The 20,240-nt window shown below is 38.9% G+C and overlaps 1 protein-coding gene across 2 annotated transcripts in view; it reads right to left on the bottom strand.

The window, feature by feature from the left end:
• Nucleotides 1-37: 37 nt before the first annotated feature.
• The window catches only part of NOP14 (NOP14 nucleolar protein), a 37,657-nt gene continuing 17,454 nt past the window's right edge, over nt 38-20,240 (bottom strand). The window contains exons 8-18 of one of the 2 annotated variants that reach the window (XM_038399203.2): nt 19,680-19,983; nt 18,251-18,381; nt 17,895-17,980; nt 15,922-16,057; nt 14,152-14,253; nt 9,263-9,416; nt 6,837-6,996; nt 4,075-4,222; nt 2,239-2,357; nt 751-906; nt 38-353 (exon numbers count right to left, since the gene is read on the bottom strand). In XM_038399203.2, the coding sequence (XP_038255131.1) occupies nt 254-353; nt 751-906; nt 2,239-2,357; nt 4,075-4,222; nt 6,837-6,996; nt 9,263-9,416; nt 14,152-14,253; nt 15,922-16,057; nt 17,895-17,980; nt 18,251-18,381; nt 19,680-19,983 (1,596 nt within the window). In that variant the 3' untranslated portion in view covers nt 38-253. Of the gene's footprint in view, nt 354-750; nt 907-2,238; nt 2,358-4,074; nt 4,223-6,836; nt 6,997-9,262; nt 9,417-14,151; nt 14,254-15,921; nt 16,058-17,894; nt 17,981-18,250; nt 18,382-19,679; nt 19,984-20,240 lie in introns of those variants that run through there. The other variant, XM_043512531.1, reaches the window with a different exon arrangement.

Below are 20,240 nucleotides of genomic sequence, written 5' to 3'. Positions count from 1 at the left end.
AAATATTTCTCATTAATATGATAATAAGTACAACAAATACAAAAGGATGTTATCTTTATTTTTCACATGAAAAAAAATACAGCCAGCTAACCAACTTATCAGAATTCTTTTTCAGACTGTTCTTGAAGGCACTTGTTTTCCACAAAAGGAATGCACCTAGATATAATGTCTCCTCAAAACCCATCAGTTTATATTTTACCTGAAAGTAAAAATATAATGTCCCAGGGTTTTTCCTGTTGTAGAATGTCAAGGTCTAATTTTTAAACTTCTTCCGCTTCATTGACTTCCATTCACCTTCCTGTGTAGCAAGGCTATTGAAAAGATTTTTCACTTTTCTTTTTCTGTCAGAATCCCTATAAAAACAAACACATGTTTAAATCTTTATTCTGACATCAGATAAAATAGGCAAAACAAAATGTATTTTAATATTTATTAAAAGCTACATTTTTGAAACACTGCCTCTGCTACAGTTTAAATTACAAATATTATAGATATGATACTTAGAAATACACATTATGTGACTATATGAATGAAACAGCAACATTCAAACACATGCAAAATATATAGAGGTTGATGAGCAATAAACATCAGGTAACTCTCATTGCAAGTCTTGTAGTGGTTGCTCCCAAGTTGTCAGACAACTGTTTTGATCTCAAAATATGGTTGACCAACATGCCAGTCCTGATAGGGACTAAGAGTGAACATTGGCCAGCATACAGAGTAACTCCACTGCCAGTAATCATATATTACCTTTCCATAATTTCTGAAAGCTGCATTCTAGCCAGGAACTGGTTATCTTTGCGGATCTCCCGAACAGCTCCTTTAAATTCACGTTTGTGTTTGTGAATCAGCCTCTTTCTTTCCTGCTCTTCCTTGCTGCCTCCCTGTTTCCTCCCAAACTCCAGGCTGAAATTAGAATGCATGTATGAACAAGCATAAATTATTATGTCAAGCATACTCTTTTATACTTCACAGGAACTAGCTTTTATATAGATGCTACTTCTTGATATTCTACGTCTTTGCACACTCCTATGGCAACTCTCAATACCAAGGGCTTAACAGTTTCACTTATAATTACATATTTATAGGATACCATAAAAAATAGTATCTGACTATGTTACATAATTTAGATTAAGAGCAGACAACATTTTCCAGAGAACCAATACACAGCAACCTTCCACATGTAGCAATACATTCAGAAGTACAGAGGCTGAGAAAACCATACTAGCTGGCTAAATCCAGTATGTCAGCATCTGTAATTAGTGGAAAACCTGCACAAAAATGGATTCTCACAATGTGTTCTAAGGTTAATATTTCTCATGATAAATTCTAGGGGGGGGAGAGGTGTGTCTGTGTGTGTGGGGGAATGGCGGATACCCAATTTGTTTCACCCTTTCGGCAAATAGCCAGAGGGAATTTAGTATGAATGCAAATGGTGGGACAAATGCAGTATTTTAATGGAGACCAACACATAAGATAATTTATGATAGTAACTAGTACCTCTGTCTGGAAATGAATCAGCAGGCAGTGAAGAGTATGCGTGTAACATGCCCTGGCCAGTCTACCTGAGTCAGAATGTAACTGCATTCGGTATTAGTAAAAGCTACCAAATATCTTTCAAAATTAATCCCAAGTACAATCAGGATGTTGCTATAATCTAACCCAGAACACAAAAAGATACACATGATGTGTATGTGGAAAGGTCTATATCTGATAGGAAGGGGTGAAATTTCTTGGTCAGCCAAAGATAAAAAAACGTGCTTCTGGCCATTGTGACAATCTCAGAATCTAGGAAAGCTGAGAAGTCTAGACAGACCCTCAAAATTAAGAACCAGTTTAAACAGATACCCAGATTGTGTTTTATGTTGTGCTGGAGGTCAGATCAAATGCTCATAACGGTCCTTTCTGGTGTTAAAGATCTATGAATCTATTATTGAGGGAGAAATGAATAAGAGAGTAGGAATAGCCTCCAGATCCCCTGATTTCCAGTCCTATACTCTAGCCATAAAACAAGACAATCCACCCTTCATTTCTCAGGATTCCTCCTTCCCTTTCTCTGGGTAGTCCATCCTTTGCAGTGTGCGCACCTAATGTAGGAGATGCAATTCCATTCCCTACTCTGCTTGGAAATTTAGGAAAGAATGACAAAAAGCCTTTAGCTGAAGCCTATCTCTATGCTCCTCAATGCCTAACCTGCAGTTTTGCTTTCTTCACTTCTATGAGGATTACTGTACTTACACTTTCACTATTTTGGGTGTGTATAATTTCAATGGCACAGGCTTCTTTTTCTCACACACCAAGGGGGTATAGTGTTTTCCTTTGTCCTCTATCTCTTTCAGAGCATTTTGATGCAACTCCTGAAAATGCAGATGAGGTTAGGATTTTAAAAGTTAATCAAAGATACCACGTTTTACAAACCAGTTATCGGCTGTCTCAGGAATAATGTTTTCCTGGCTAAGGCATCCACAACAAAACTACCTTCTCTCTTAGCAAGATCACAATTAACCTTTAGAATATTTGCTAGTCCTGAAGAGTTTTAAACCTTCAGGTCTGACTAGTTTCAAAAGGCTTTCCAAGGTCTCCAGGGGGTGCTTTGATGGACAGCAGGAAGGGTCTGTGGCCAAAGAGAAAAGAGGCCAGGTTGGCATGACTGACAATAGACTAAACCTAGTTTAACTCAGCTCCTGTTTCTCAACTTAAAACTCTAAGTCTGAATATTCATTGCTCTAAGGGTTACATTTTGTGACTCTAACATGGCCATTCCATGCCTTCTACATTACATCTTATTCTCGAACATATTTCATCCTGCCTCTTCTGCTAGGGAGGACGCTAGTGCTAAGTAGGAGGGTCCATCCTCATTGAATGCAGAAGAGAGTCAGGCTACACTCAGATCATCTTATCCTTCCATCTCTGGAAAAGAAAGAACTAACTAACTTTAACTGGTGTAGCTGACAATACATATTTATACTGGTTTTATTAAGGCACCCATGCCCAGGGTATCTGTTACTTTATTTGATACAGTTGTTTGACTGTACCAGTGACTTACAGATTCATACAAGATCGCCAGGAACAGCACTGCCAGAATGCTATTCCTATAAAAGGAGCTACTTAAAGAGTTACCACAATGGAGATGCCTTAAATGTTACCCTCTCCACTTAAGTTCCCTCTAAGCTGTGCGACTGCACAGCAGGCTATCAAGGGCTGTGTAGGCAGGGAGAGGCGCCTCTCCCCCAGCCCCAGGCTTCCGCAGCGAGAGAGGGCTGGGGGGAGTCCTCTTCCCCCACCGCAGCCCCGAGGCAGCCTGCACCCCAAAACCCTCATCCCCAGCCCAGAGCCCTCACCCCCCCATCCCAACCCTCTGTCCTAGTCCTGAACCCCCTCCCGCACCCTGAAACTCTCATGCCCAGCCCCATCTCAGAGCCTGCATCCCCAGAGCCAGAGCCCTCACCGCCCCCCAACCCTCTGCACTAACCCTGAGCCCTCTCCAGCACCCTGAATCTCTCATCCCTGGCCCCACCTCAGAGCCCAGCCCTGCACCCCCTTCTACACTCCAAACCCCTTGGCCCCACATCACCTCCATATCGGTGCACATAACAAAATTCATTCTGCACATGGATGTGAACAATTAGAGGGAACATTGCTCTTAAAAAGGCAGGTTCGGCTGCACCATGAAAAATGTCCATCCAAAACATTAAGTACACATTCCAACTTTTCCACAGAAACTCTCATATAGTCTTTAAATTGTCTAAGGGCTTGCCTATACACCAACTTAGTGCACAGCAAGCTGAGGTGTGAATTTATAGTACAACAATAGTAGATCAATGTGCCTTACAGAATTTTTAGTGTGCAGCAGCAGGGACCTTAGGGCACTTAGATGCGGCAGGCTAGTGCATCACAGATTCATACCCCAGCTATCTGCACACCAAATTCTAAAAAGATAACACGCTTGGCCTCTGAAAAAATATTTCACTTTGTTATTATTTTTAATTAGCTTTACGTTTTTTGTTAGCACATATTAAGACCCAGAATTTACTAACTTCTACATCAGCAATTAGGTTTTTGGGGAACATTTACCTGCAGTTGTTTAGGGTATTCACTCACTGGTAAATGTTCTGAAAGAAGTGCTCTGATGGGTTGCATTATTTCATGGAAGGATGACAAAGATTCATACAGAGCTGCACATTTCTTAATGAGATCCAAACACACAGCTAGACAGGATAACCTGTTAGAGAGATATATACAGCCATGTTAAAATCTTATCTGCAATAATTTTACTGCATAATTAGAATATGCAGATGAAAGTTTCAAGAGCTTCAAACTAAACAAATTATAGGCAGTGCTGATAGTGCCACCTATTTTAATGAGAAGCATCAGGCAACCTTAATAAGAAAACCTTGTTTTCTGCTGCTTTTAACTTTGCCAAACTAACTGTTTGGGCTGAAATTTTCTCTTCTCATTTCTGCCTGCCTCAGGCTAATTTTTTTTTATTTTGGAAAATTTTGGCCAAATATGTTCAGTCATTTTCATGAATAAGGCTAGAAAAAATAGCTTGTTTTGCCCATGGTAACATATTCTGGCAACCTTTTGTTTGAAGAGCTCTAGTGTCCTCATGTTTTGGAGGAGGCACTTAAAATTTAGCAGAGGTTGGCTTTTGTGTCAGGGTTGTGCTATTTGACATCTTTGTGAAAATCCACCCAAAACTGGCCAAGTTATAAGCCTCTGAAAAATTCAGTTTGCACATGCTCAGTAGAGACTTCAATTGTAGTAGCTAAATTTCTGAACATTCCGTCTTGATTGAGCATGGCCCAAGCTTCCCAGAACTGCTAGTGCTGACTACACTATGCATGTACCATCCTCACACAGAGCAACTGAGCAGGCTCCATCCCCTCACATCTTCTAATGCTGACAGGACTCCACATGTGCCATCTCCAAAGAGTGAATGAGCATGCTCCAGCCTAGGGCTGTATGTGGCAAAGCCCAGCTTTCCCTACAATGACTGCTCCCAACCAGAGGGATGTCAAGGGCTGGAAGTGAGAGCAGGGAGCGTCTCTCTCCTAAACTCTCAATGTTCCCTGGCACTCAGGCAGCATGGAAGAGAAAGCTGTCCAATTTGAGTGCAGAGGGGACAACAGCAGGACTGAGGGGAAGGAAAGAACTAGATAGGGGATAAGAGGTCTGGTGAGACAAGGACTGGAGAAATGGGGGAGGTTGGAACTGGCTGGCCAAGACGACTGGTATTGGAAGTCAGTGAAGGAAAAATGGTGGCGGGGGGGAGGGGGCAGATGAGAGACAGTTGGCTGGGGTGGGAAGGAGATGGGGTGTGCGCGCTTGGGGCTAGGAACCAGAGCGTATGTATGGGAAAATGGGTAAGGAGGGGGGAGGAAGGGAGACAGATCCAACCAGGAGCCAGGGAAGAACTAAGACTTGCTGTGCAAAGTGACTGGGACAGGGAGACAGTGACGGGGGGGAGACATGGCCAAGGGGATGGTATGATGGGATACTAGATGGGGAGGTCTCAATTACTACAGAGAATTATTTCCCAGGTATCTGCCTAGTATGTCTTGCCCACATGCTCAGGGTCTAACTGATTGCAATATTTGGGGTTGGGAAGGAATTTCACCCCAGGTCAGATTGGCAGAGACCCTGTGGGTTTTTCACCTTCTTCTGTAGCATGAGGCACAGATTACTTGCAGGTTTAAACTAGTATAAATGGGGGATTCTCTGTAACAGTCTTTAAACCACTATTTGAGAACTTCAGTAACTCAGCCAGAGGTCAGGGCTCTATTACAGAAGTGGGTTCTGTGGCCTGCAATGTGCAGGTCAGACTAGATCAGTGATTTTCAAACCGAGTCACAACCCAATATTGGGTCGCAGAATGTAAGGCACTGGGACACAGCAGCTCTGGTCTATTCTGAGCCCTCATAGCTGCAGCTGAAGTCAGTAGGAGCTATGCTTTGAATATATAAAGTACTATAACATACTCCAAAAATTCAGGTCCCAGGAATCTCAAATTGGCACAGAAAATTAGTGGAAGCTTTTGACCTTAATGTCCGTGCCTTAGTTCCCTGCCTGTAAAATGGGGGTAATATCACTCCCTCACTTCACAAGGATTTTGTGAAGATGCATTCATTGATGTTTGTGAAGCACTCAGATATTATAGTGATGAGTGCCATAGAAAAGCACAGAGGAAATTAATAATTCTGTCTTCAGAGCAGGATTTGAATAATGTGCAGTAAATAAGGCCTACGGCCACACAAGGAACAACGAGGAGAAACTATTCAGTAGCTGCTCATTAAATAAACATCATCCATTCTGTGCACTGAACGAGGCTCGGACTCTGTGGAAAAACAGCATGTGATCATGTAACTGAACACTGAATCACAATGTATACCGACAACTGGGTCGAATTAAGGTTCCACAGGCTATCTTAACTCTCGTAACTTCTGAGCACTTGACTTTGCAATCTTAATAATGTTCTTTTGATGTGGTTATTTTTGCATGCAATCAAGATTTATTTGCTCCTTAAGGATCTGACCCATCAAAATGTTTAGCAACTCCTGTGGGGTGCTGAGCATCCTCAAATCTCACTGAAGCCAAAAGGAGTTGGGGGTGCTTAGTCCCCACAGAAAGTGCTCTGCACTTTGTAGCGTCAGACTCTAAGGATGGTATATTTCGTTATTTAATATGTTACAAGAACCATATGATGAAAATAATTTATTACACTTGTCCACCCTCAAGCTTTTGTCCTAGAAGGTAACATGCCTGACAGTACATTGTCACCGAAGTTACTACACAAGAAATAACTTGGAGTTTCCCCTTACATATTCTTCACATACCTGAAATGATTCATTTCTGTTTTGCTGCTTTCCTTTAATCTAGTCATAATACTGAGTGGCAGATTTTGTTTTTGCCATGTCTCCATATCCTTCTTATCACAGACCAAGAGTAATTCTGAATTTTTTCCTGCTGGTCTGAAAGAATGCACTAGAGTATAGCCTAAAAACACAGTTACAACAGTTATATACAGATTAGTTCTCACAATTAAAACTTAGTCTTAAGACAGGAAAAAGTTGATTTATAGAAAATTTATATAGTTTTATAAAGATCCTTTATTAAAATTAGGCTATTTCAAATATACACAATGCTAATCTTTTTACAGAAACATTAGTCCAGTAATAAAGTCAGTGGGGAGGTAGGGGAGAAAGATGGTGGCACCTGTAGGGACCAGAATAAGAGATCAGCTGGACGAGGGAACTTGCAAAGCAGTAGGGACAGTGGCATCAGGAAAAGTTTCACAGCACCCTGTCCTAAACTAATTCTCCCTGGGAAATTGCCAGCCCTGAAAAAGAAAAATAAATCTGCGCAATGAACATGTTTTTAAGCACTTAAGGCTTAGAAAGGAGCACATTTCAAAACCTTTTACCAACAAAAATAAAAATAATTCTATTAAGTTATTTATATATTATATTGACATTGATGCAAATGGCTCTTTATACGTATGCAAGAAGAGAGTCTCTGCCCTGAAAGTACAAAGACAACTCAGGAGGTAAAGACAGATGAGATTTTGGCTTCAAGGCCCCAATGCTCATGCTTAACTTTGACTTACTGGTACTACTTACAGTAGTAATCTGACTACTCACGGTAGTGAAGTAAAGCATGTGCACCACTGTCCACAGGATCAGGGCCTGAATGTTTAAATTATACTTATCTGCTCTACTTCTAACAGAATGGCAGACAGTATTTATTCTACTTGTCTGTTTGATCAATATATTACCAAAGACTACCTGCCTAAAAATGACATATCTCCCACAAAGGAAGAACAATGGACTTTTTTTTTTTTTTAAAAAGGGGAACAATTTTTTCTAAAGCCTTAAGTACATCTGAATCAGCATTTGAGACATACTCTCTCAATCTGTTCTTAGGATCTGTTCCATGTCACTTCCTCACATGAAAGGCAGATGGATCAGGCCCTCAATGTTAAAATAATGGAGTTATATTAAATTATGTTACTAGCTGTTAAAAATAAATATTAAGGAATTTATTGGTATGATAGCATATCAATAAGTATCACAAAATTAGGTGTGAACTCATTTTTAAATATCCTGTGTCAACAATCAAGCTGCCAGGACAATCATACGAAGCAAGTATTTGGCAGGTATGTGTCAAAGCCATATTAAATTGCACAGCAAATATGTCAATAGTTCTAATGTGAATTTCTAAAACATGATTGGATTTTTATACATGCTTCAAATACCAAAGCTTTAAAATATATCTCACACAAAAATGTTGATATTCTATGTGGAAGTAATTAATATCTATACAGATTAGTGTTGCTATAGCACTAACAGACATTTTATTTAACTTTCCCTCACCACACACATAATTAGAAACCAGCACTACTTGTAGGGAAGTTTCACATCGGTAACAATTTACAGACCTATCGGCGATAAATCATATCAAAGTTTGAACAATGGAGAAAGTATTGCAAGCAAGCATTTGATTTCCATGATTCAGCAACAACTCTCCTCTTCCCCTTATTGGTGAATTACTGTCACTAAATTCCCTGACAAAGAAAAAAACATGTCATCTTTGCACCTAGAAAGAGTGCCCAGAAAAAGAGAGAGGCTGAAATCATGAACAAGTAGAAAAGGCTAAATTAAAGAGACAGTCAGAGATGATGTGGTCGCAAAGTGCTAAATATGAAGATTGCTCTACATTACAGGCCAGATTTCCCCCTCTGTTAATATAAGTGCAAGGGGAGGTAAATCCAGGCAGGTATGCAAGGAGGGAGAATATCAGCTTTGTGGCATACACCTTCCTTGTATCCTGATTGCATGGAAGCCTCACTGCAGTTCTGCTGGCATTCTGGTTATCAGGTGAGGAGTGGGTAGCATCAGCTGCAGTCTGCAGCATCAATTGCTACCCCCACAACTCCACAGAAATTAACTTTATCAGCATTAACTCACACGGGTTTCCTCACTACACCGTGATGCCAAAGGGGAAGGAGCTGTTTTTCTATGGGGCTGGGAAGCAGTGTGGAAGAAGAAGGCTTCCACACAGATCACGCTTGTGTCTGGTGGATCTCCTGGGAACTGCAGCATTTGAGAGCTTAGTTTCCTGGTCAGCTCAGGAGATCTATCTAGGAGATGACTTGGTCTTTCATTTGCAACATGAAGCTCTGAAGGTAGAATTTTTAATTGCAAGGAAGCTTGAGGTATAAAAACAAATGCACATTCATATTTATCATTCCAAGCAAACTTACTCTGTAGTTGTTTTTGGGGTACAGCTATGTGAAGCATTCCAATGAGGAAATTGATAAGTTCTGGTATGAATCTTTGAGACAGTGATACATATTCCAGGAACAAACAGCACACAAACAATCCTTTAACAACATCTTGTAGTGTCATGACTTGGCACTAACAAAAAATAAAAAAAACCTCTGCATTAACGTATTAGTATGAAAATTAAGGCTTTATGCCATGAGCAAAAAGAACCTCTGATAGAGAGATTTTAATAAGTTTCACAAAAATGTATGATCTAACCAACCAGTCATTTTTAGCAGCTTTTAAAAAAATTATCTAATACATTTTTAACGGGAGTCATTTTTAATATGTGTTGCTCGTCCCTAGGAAAATTTGACACTTACCTCATTGAAGGGAGGATGTGCAGAATTCAGTAGAAACCTTGCCAAAACTACTTTAACCACTTTTAACCACTAGAGGGCACTAAAGCGCAACAAGAATTACTTCCTTTTTATATCTTGTTTTGTTTCTGTGATGCTTATTCTATTATTTGCTCATCTGTTAAATTTTGGTCACAGTGTTGTGATGTCCACTTTTAGGAATGAACTAAAGAACAACCAGATTTCAAAGTAACTCTGCACCTCATATGAGGTAGGAGCAACTGAATCTGGACATTTCAATTATATAAATAGGGCTTTAAGATTGAAAAATGAGACACTTTTGTTCAATATATTTTAATGTAGTTAGGCAAGTTCTGGAAGGACAGAATAGATATTTTATAAATAAAATCAACTGTCCCTCTTAAATAAGAGCTATTAGCATATATGGAAGATAGCATCACTAATGAATCGGATCATGTACCCACTATATTCCATGACTCTCACAGACTTTATATACTAACACAAGAATGGCTTTACTGGGTCAGACCAATGGTCCATCTAGCCCAGTATCCTGTCTTCTGGCAGCAGCTAATGCCAGATTCTTCAGCAGAAGGAACAGAACAGGGCAATTATCAGATGATGCATTTTCTGTTGTCTAGTCCCAGCTTCTGGAAATCAGATATTTAGGGACACCTAGAGCATGGAGTTCCATCCCTGACCATCTTGGGTAATAATCATTGATGCACCTATCCTCCAAGAATTTATCTAATTCTTCTCTGAACCTACTTATACTTTTGGCCTTCACAACAACTTCTGGCAACAGGTTCCATATGTTGACTGTATGTTGTGTGAAGAAGTACTTCCTTATGTTTGTTTTACACCTGGTGCCTATTAATTTCATTGAGCACCCCTGGTTCTTTTGTTATGTGAAGGGGTAAATAACACTTCCCAATTCACTTTCTCCACACCACTCATGATTTTATAGACCTCTTATCATATCTCCCCCTTAGTTGTCTCTTTTCTAAGATGAACAGTCTCAGTCTTTTTAATCTCCCCTCTAATTGGCTTTGTTACCTCTCTTTCTACCCTTTCCAGTCCTAATATATTGCTTTTGGGACAGGGAGACCAGAACTGCATACAGTATTCAAGATGTGCACATATCAGCGATTTATATAGTGGCCTTATGATATTTTCTGCCTTATCATCTGTAACTTTCCTGGCTGCGTAGTTTGGTATGAGATCTTGTCAAAGTCATTCTATAGTATATAGTATACTATATACATTGGATCACACTGGTCCACGTGCTTGATGACCTCCTCAAAGAATTCTAAGAGATGGGTGAGGTATGATTTCCCTTTACAAAAGCAGCATTGACTCTTTCTCAACATATCATGTTCATCTATGTGCCTGATAACTCTGTTCTTTATTATGTTTTTTACCAATTTGTCCAGTACTGAAGTTAGGTTCTCCAGCCTGTAATTGCCAGGACTGCCTCTGGAGCCTCTCTTAAAAAAATCAATGTTACATTAGCTATCTTCCAGTCGTCTGATACCAAGCCTGGTACCAAGCCTAATGATAGGTTACATACCATAGTTAGCAGTTCTGCAATTTCAGATTTGAGTTCTGTCAGAACTCTTGGGAGAATACCATCTGGTGACTTATTACTGTTTAATTTATCAATTTGTTCCACAATGTTTTTTACTGACACCTCAATCTTGGACAGTTTCTCAGACGTGTCACCTAAAAAGAATGGCTCTGTTTGGGTGTGGGGATCTTACCCACATCCTCTCCAATAAAAAAAAACAATGCAAAGAATTCATTTTGTATCTCTGCAATGGCCTTTTCTTCCTTGAATACTCCTTTAGTACCTTGATTGTCCAGTGGGCCCCACTGATAGTTTGGCAGACTTCCTGCTTCTGATGTACTTAAAAATGTTTGCTGTCAGTTTTTGTGTCTTTTGCTAGTAGCTCTTCCAATTCTTTTTTGGCCTGCCTAATTATACTTTTATACTTGACTTTCCAGAGTTAATGCTCCTTTCTACTTTCCTCAGTAGGATTTAACTCCAACTTTTAAAGGATGCCTTTTTGCCTCTAAACACCTCTTACTCAGTGGTTTAGTGATGGTGGCATTTTTTTTTTGGTCCTCTGTTTTTTTAATTTGGGGTTGTGATCAAATTCACCCAGTATTCACAGCCTACACACTATTGTAATAATATGTAAAATTATGCTTTGTGAGGTATCATTTGAAAAAACTAATACCTCACTGGTCAGTAATACCATGGTGAAATTTATGTAGCAACACTATATGTAAAATTATGAATATAAGATGAAATTATAACAAATATAGTTACCAGACAAATCTGGGGAGTGGATAAACTGGTTCCTCACAGACAAAAAACTAGCAGACACGTCTAGCCAGGTGTGATCAAAGTTGATGGGCAATCACCTGTCAATTGGCCATTCTTTGGTAAGGAAGGGTGACCGGAACAAACAGCTCTGCATTTTAGCAAACAACAGCATGGAACCTCTTTCACCATGTGCTTCCGTCTCCATCCTCACAGCGGAAATAAACTTTATCTAGGGCAGGGGTCGGCAACCTTCGACACATGGCCCATCAGGGTAATCTGCTGGCGCACTGCGAGACATTTTGTTTATGTTAGCTGTCCGCCACTGTGAACTGCAGGGGGCCGTGCCTGTGGACAGTCAATGTCAACAATATGTCTTGCGGCCCATCTGCAGATTACCCTGATGGGCTGCATGACGAAGGTTGCCGACCCTGATTTAGGGGTAGGCTTCAGAAAATACATTTAAAAGGGGAACTGGACTATAGAAGTGAGACACAAAAGCACCCCAAGGTACATCTCCCTATCCATCTCTTTCACCTAAGGCAAAAAAAATAGCCATTTGACTGTGGGAGAGCTCCTGACCTGAAATTTGGTCAGCCTTGTTGCTGGGAGCATGTGGTAACCTTGAACCAAGTTTATTTTGTTAAGTTTTAGTACTAGGAAGCATTTCATCTTTGTTTTGTAAACATTTCTGACTTTAATGCCTTATACTTGTACCCACTTAAACTCTCTCTTTTTACTTTGATTAAAGAATAAAACAAGTTTATCTAACTAATCCAGTGTTGCATTTAAACTGAATTGTTTGGGTAACTCCATTTAAAGTAGCCAACTGTTGGATATTGTTCTGTCATGGGGCAACGGACCTAAAATTTCTGAACTGTCCAGGAAAGAGCTGGACGAAGCACAACACACGTTTTGGAGGAAAATTCAGGACTGGAAGTGTGTTGTGGTCACTCAGTAAATGATAATCAAGACTGGTCGAAGCCACCATGTAACTGGAGCGTGCTGGCATGTTGCAGCTATACACAGGCACTCAGGGTATGACCTACAAGCTGTTTGGATGTTTGAGGGATCCATGTTGCAAGCTACAACAGCAAATCACTGTGATGCATCAGAGGTTGCAGGGCAGGTGGTGAGACAACCTCCCACTGGTCTGGATTGTACCCTGAAATGTCATAGGGGTATACATTTAGTTTCAGCCTCTATTATGATGTTCTTAAATGGTTTCCATTCAGCTTGCAGGCATTTCACTCTTGTGATTGTTTCTTTTAATTTCCTTTTAACTAGCTTCCTCATTTTTGTGTAGTTACCTTTTTGAAATTAAATGCTATTTTGGTTGGTTTCTTTGGCATTTTCCCCCCCTACAAAGAGGTTCAATTTAATTACATTATGGTTACTTTTACTAAGTGGTTCAGCTATATTCCCCTTAGACCAGATCCTGTGCTACACTTAAGACTAAATCAAGAATTGCCTCTCTCCTGGTAGGTTCCAAGACAAGCTGCTGCAAGAAGCAGTCATTAGTGATGTCTAGAAATTTTATCTCTGCATCTGTCTGGAGGTCATGCGCCTAGTCAATATGGGGATAGAAGAAATCCCCCATTATTATTGGGTTTTCTGTTTTTGTAGCCTCCCTAATCTTCCTGAGCATTTCATAATCACCATCCTGGTCAAGAGGTTGATATTATTCAAGTATGGAATTTCAAGCCATAACAGATTCTATGGCACAGTGTAATTCATTTGTGATTTTTCTATATTTAACTCTATACTTCCTTTCACACACAGTGCCACTCCCCCAAAATCACAAACTATTCTGTCATATATATTTTGTTCCCTGGCTTTACTGTGTCCCACTGATTATCATCGTTCCACCAAATTTCTATGATGCCTGTTATGCAACATCCTCGTTTAATACCAGGCACTCAAGTTCAAGTGTGGAGTTTTTGTATGACAACTCAGTGGATGTGACCTTGTAAGAGTAAGACTTTACTCTAAGTGGGACTTTACTCCTCAACCAAAAATAGTTTCCTGACAGTTACTGATATAAACACACTACCAAAACGTATTCCTAGCTATTCTTTCAAAAAAGTTCTAAATATATATCTTAATCTCATTGCATTTTAAATTGGAGTATAAGACAGAAATGGAAGGATTGAACTTTATACTGAAGTAAAATATTCAGACATACCTTAGTAAGTAACTGACTCATATATACCAATGCAGGTGTTACTACTGGGTGCCAGAAGTCAGAGGTAGGAAATAGTATTGCAGTAATTTTCAAATAAATGAGCTGAAAAAAGGATAAAACAGATTAAGAAATTAGAATACAGTAAATAACTCCGAGTATCTTAATTGGTTTTACATATAATGTGACTCTTGACATGGACCTCTATGTAGTAATCTCAAGAATACTGAGAAGTAATAATTGATATGTAACCTAGTTACTGAGAGACTGTACAACATATTGGAGCAGTGGAATATTTATTGTGTGTCTATATTACTTTACTTCAATGGGAGCTGTTGGAAGAACAAACAGGCAATACAATGGCTCCCCAGATAAGGACATCATGGCACAAATTTGAAAGACAATGTGGGTGATCAAAAGGACTAAACAAGCACTCTCCTTGAAGCTGGACAGAGAACTGGTTGGTGAGTTAAGAGAAGAGACCCACACCCTGTTGGTCTTCAAAGGTTTGGAAGCTCAGACCTACCAGGATTCCTATATGGAAAATGGATAGTTTTCTCTATAATGCTTTTGTTCTAAATAAATAATACTTTGCTCTAAGGCGGCTGTTTGGTTACTGGATCTCAGAGTGAAATGAACTGCAAGCACTGAAGATAAGTCAGGCCTGCTGAGGCAATCATGATTGATCAGAGAAGACTTAAGCCTATGGCCCAGACTAAAAATTCCATCCCAAAAGATAAGAGGTCAGCGGTTCAGTTAACCTGGTAATTGTGACAGTGACATAGTAAATGTAGAAGCTAGAAGTGGACACAGTCTTCCATGATGCATTCACAAGCACTGCCCAAACCACATTGGAATAATGACTCAAGTAAAACCAACCTACCCAATCTTAAAAATCTCTTATGTCTGCTAATTGTCTCCTCTTAGTCTGTTTTACTCCAGTACACTAATTACAGTCTTCACTCTTGTACTACTCCATTAAGCCTGGAGAGATGAGGCAAGCAGTTCCCTTTGAATCAAACATTGACTTATAGCTTGTCCTTTAAGCAGGTTATCAAACAATAAATTGTCACTATTTTAAATATATCCCATCCTGAATTCCCAAATATCCAACTGCCTATAGTTGAAGAGTCTATTCATAGATTTAGGATAGCCAAAAGAACTGTGAAGCACTAGCAAAGAGCGATGCTCAACTATTTCATTCCAAGGTCCCTAATTTATTGTCTATCATATCTACATCTCAAAATATTATTGTATTACATCCACAGTTCTGTTTCTTAATGATGCAGAAAAGTTTTTGCACTGTAGAATACTAAATCTCTATGGAGACTTTTTATTTTAAACAGTTTATTTAACTGAGAAAAAAATATTCATTGATCAAAGATAGGAAGGACAACCTTCCCTTGCTCTAGATGGCAGTAATTTTAGCAATGTTATTAAGTGTTGCATGGAACACGCAGAATCCTACGCTCAAGTCTCAGGCAAAACTACGTTCAGTTATTTTAAGACTGAATAAAAAACCTGCAAATCAGTTCATTTAGAATCAAACAGGGTTTTCTCCTCTCAATTAATATTTCTGCTGTCATGCTTCTGTTCTGTAATATTTATTTATTCCAGGATAGGCAATTCAGGGCATAGAAAACCCACAGAAGCTGCAATGTGTCATGTCTTGAATTATAAGCTGTGAAATGCAAAACAAGATTTAATGTCACCCTGGTATTTTACACTAACGGAAAAAGCAACAGACTTTTCTAAACAAAATGTGTTAATTACCATATCTAGCCCTGGAAATGTTGCACGGCCTTTGATTTCAATCATTTCTTCCATGTCATGTGCAGCATCTTGGATGACAAACTTAACGCTGTTACTTGCAGCTTCAGGAAACATCTGGCAAAGACTGTACAACGGCCTATTAACAAGAAACACAAGTCACCATGACCATTACACCATTAATATTAATAAAGAACTATGATTTTTATGCATCTTTGGAAATGTTATTTGTGCTAGACTAAACACAAAGTGCCAATTAATATTCTGAATAAAATTATTTCTGCAGAAGACAATTAATGGATGCACACATGTGTCTGCTATGCTTCTGATTTACTAGATTGACATTTTTCATTAGGGCTTGTGAAATATTCCCTCACTTATAGGTTTGTGGGTTTTTTAACTATGAATTTCTAATACAAAAATATACTGTTTTATTCAAAAACTATGTTAAGGTAGCATGATCTGAAGACTTCTTTCTGACTTTCATGACCATTAGAGTTATTGTGTCTAGGTATTGAAGTAAATGGAATGTGTGTTCAGAATGCTCAGATGCTTAGATTCTGCTCAACAGGCAATGGCACATAGTTTCATCATCTTTTCATGTTTTCCCAGATGTGGCATTTTAAGGTCATATTGTTATAAGGAGAAGGTGATAGCAACCCTTGTATTTAGGTTGCCTTACACCTTCCATTACAAAAGATTTCTTCCCCCCACCCCCAAAAAAGCTTTAACTCCACCATTGTTTGCAGCAGGGTTTTGGAACTGAGTAGGAACAAAGTCCTCAGGCTAGAGAAGTGCTTTTTTTGTCCCATGAAATTCCATTCAGGTTAAGCTGAGATATAAACTGCTAAAAATCATCATTTCTTCTCTCTTGCCGGCATGCCTCAGGAAAAAATTGAAGCATGACAAAACAACAACAACAAATATTCTAAATAGTCTAGCCCATGCCACCACCAAAGTGATGCCAGCAGCATGTATGCTGTACAGGAAGCATCTGGGAGTGCTCAGATCAACTGAGGTGGTGAGGTGACAGGAGTGCAGAGCCAGGCTCCCCCTTCCCTGACCACAAACCCCAGACCAAGAACATGGCTCTAGCCTCCCATCTCTATCTTCTAGGGGCAGGAGCCCTCCATCTCCCAGGGAGAAGAGTGCTAGACCAGACCAGGATTCTGCCACCATCGCCTGGACATGCACATGGTGCTAGAGACCCACCCTCCCCTCTGCGATAACAACCTTCTCCTGCTGCAAGCTAATACAGATAGTCCTGTAGCTCAAGTCTGCACTGCAATGCTGACAGTTCAAGGTTCAAATCCTGTTTATGATGCATGATGGGGAGATTGTTTCAGTTGAATAAAATTTTTACTCTTTCCTTAAAAAAAATAATAAAAATTAAAGCACACACCAGGAAATTACATACACAAAACCCACCTCTATGTTGAAAGAAAATTATTCAAGTTGAAAGGTCACTCACTCAAAAATTAGGTAATGCCAGATTTACATGAATGCATTATGATACAGTCTCTAATTACCTGATCACATTTTGCACTTGGTCCCCTGCCTCATTTAGTGCACAGGATGAACACAGGACAAAACTAATGTTGCATGGGCAACCCTAAATCTGGCATTGCCTAACTTTCAAATGCTTGACTTAGTAATCTAAATAACTTTCCTTTACAATAGTTTGTGTGTGTGTAATTACATAATTCTATAGCTCTAACACCTATGGAGTGTCTCATGCAAACTGAGAATTCTATTAATTTCCTTCTGGAATGTTGGAAGCTTTTTAATACAATTAACGACTAAGGCACTAAAAGAAACAATGTTAAAACACAATAAAGTAAATAGAAAACCAGTAGCTTTCAATGTTAGTAGGATAATTTAATTAAGTAACGCACTATGTGTTTTATTACCAGGCAACTATCTTTTCCCTTCGAATCACCATGAAGGGGCCACAGTCAACATGTTTTATTACTTACAGAACCAATTTGTCAATAGTTCTGAGCTCTGGTGGTTCTACAGTTGCTAACTCCCCAATGTACTCCAGAAGGAAGCCAAACAGTTTCTGCAAGAAACATACCATGTTAAAACCATTACATTTTTTTTCTTTGTATGTGTGTAGATATGTATTTAAATACAGATATTTTTAAAAGCATAGAAAAATAATGAGACAGAACATAGCAAACGAACACTGCCTAGGTTCTTCCATATGTACAGTTTGAATAAAGCTTTCTTCAAATAATGTGAATACAGAACCAATATATTTCAAATGGCTCCTTGAATACTTAGCAAATTCACTTTAGCATTCAAAGTTCATTTAAAAACTCAAACATACTTCTAACTTTGCTTTGTTTCCCACTGCAAGACTTGGATGATTGCACTTCTGAATCCTCTCTAGGATAACTAGCTGTTCTTCTATTATTCTTCCAAATAGTAAAGATTTAAGTTTCTCATAGGATTCTGGAACTATTATAAAAATAAAAACAAGAATCAAGCATACCCAGTTGAACTTAAATATAAATTAGAAAATATTTACTATGTTAAACTTTTGGAAAACAACCTATTTCAAATCAGAACAGAACAATAAAACTGCTGGAAACATTTTTAAGTTAACATATTTTAAACATTAATAAAAACATTAACATTGTGTTATTTGAGACATAGTATGCAATCATATAGTTAAAACTGGATTGCACCACACACACACACACACAAGCAGAGCTCAAGCTCAGTGTCCATTTAACCATAAGTCTATATTTTCTGGCTTGTGTTTTTATAATAGTACTAACTGTGTAATTTTAAAGTCACAATAACCAAGCATTTTCTATGGAACATATAAGAAATATAAGAGCCTACCCACTAATGGAAAAAAAAATACACATGTGCCAGTCATAGTGTTTTATAAAACCTTAACCATTTTATTTTCTTAGAGTTCTTTGCTGAATTCAATTTAAAGTACTATATTCAATGTATGTTATTGTTTCACCTGCCATCAAATGGAAACTGCAAACACTGGCAAAGTGGTGTGAACGGTTGTCTAATTTCAGCATAGCTCGTTTAAATACTGTATTTCAGTATTCCTTACTGGCATACTAATTTGGTGAAATAGTCAGTTAACAAGAATGAATATTCTATACAGCATGCAGCATAGTTTCCTTTCTCCACAACCACAGATCTATTCTAAAGATACTAAGCCCCACAGTGTTCTATTACAGACACTATGTTAAGAACGGGCAGAATACCACTTCTGTGAGCTTCTTCTAAGACAAGCTGACTTTATTTCAGACACAATGCACACCTGTTCCTAGTTTTCAATACATACTAGAAAATTATTGTCTGTTCTTTTCTGCAAGACAACACTATTCTGTGCAGGCTGTACGTTTGTTCTTGAGACAACACTGGATACAATCTTACATGACACTTGATTTCAGTCAAGGCTTTTTGTCTTTCACTTCTAGGGGATGAAAGGGTCAATAGAAATAGCCTACTCAGCTCCTGGACAGAAAAGGATTTTCTCATGCTACTCAGAGAAATTCTGCTTGCTGACAACAAATCGTGTTTTCAAGATGTGAAGAGTCACGTCCAGTACTCATTGGCCAGAAGGAGTGCAAAAAGGATGTGGAGCCTCAGATACATAATATCAGGGGGTAACCGTGTTAGTCTGTATCCACAAAAACAACAAGGAGTCCAATGGTACCAGATACATAGGGCTCCAACAAATTGACTGAATAGATAGAGGGGGGTTTTGTCTGTTGGAATCTTACCAGTAAATGTGTAAGGAAGCTCAGATCTGGCAGCTTCTATCTTAGCATTTTCTTCTTCCTCACTTTGCAATTTCTTTTCATTTCCTTTGTGTTTCTTCTTCTTTTCTTCATTTGCAGTGACCTCTTCCTCACTCCCCATGTCAGATTCAAGGTCAGAGGGACTATCTGTAGCATCATCTTCCTCAACCATTGCTTCTTCCTCATCTTCTCTACCAGGTTCTCCCTCCCTTTCTTCTTCACTCTCTCCCTCCTCTTCTTCATTCCCACCCTCTTCCTCTTCATTTCCAACATTTAGTTTTCCACCCTATTAACAGAGAAAAGAAACCATTCAATAGTTTACAGGAATATTGTTGGATTAAAAATTATAATTTAAAATAACGTCCTTACTTGCATTACTAGAAATGCATCAGATTATGACCCTCTCATCTCTGAATTTGATACAAATTGAACCTTAATTAAAATCCAGTGGTATATCAGGTGGATCAGTTGGTTATAGATAAAAGTTTGGCTCAGACAGTACACAGAAGACAGGGTATCAGTTGTAGAGGGATGATGGATCAG

This window comes from Dermochelys coriacea, chromosome 4, assembly GCF_009764565.3.
Source record: "Dermochelys coriacea isolate rDerCor1 chromosome 4, rDerCor1.pri.v4, whole genome shotgun sequence".
NCBI classification, from domain to species: Eukaryota; Metazoa; Chordata; order Testudines; family Dermochelyidae; genus Dermochelys; species Dermochelys coriacea.
Note: the sequence above shows the minus strand (reverse complement) of the source record. Positions and strands in the feature narration are given on the sequence as shown.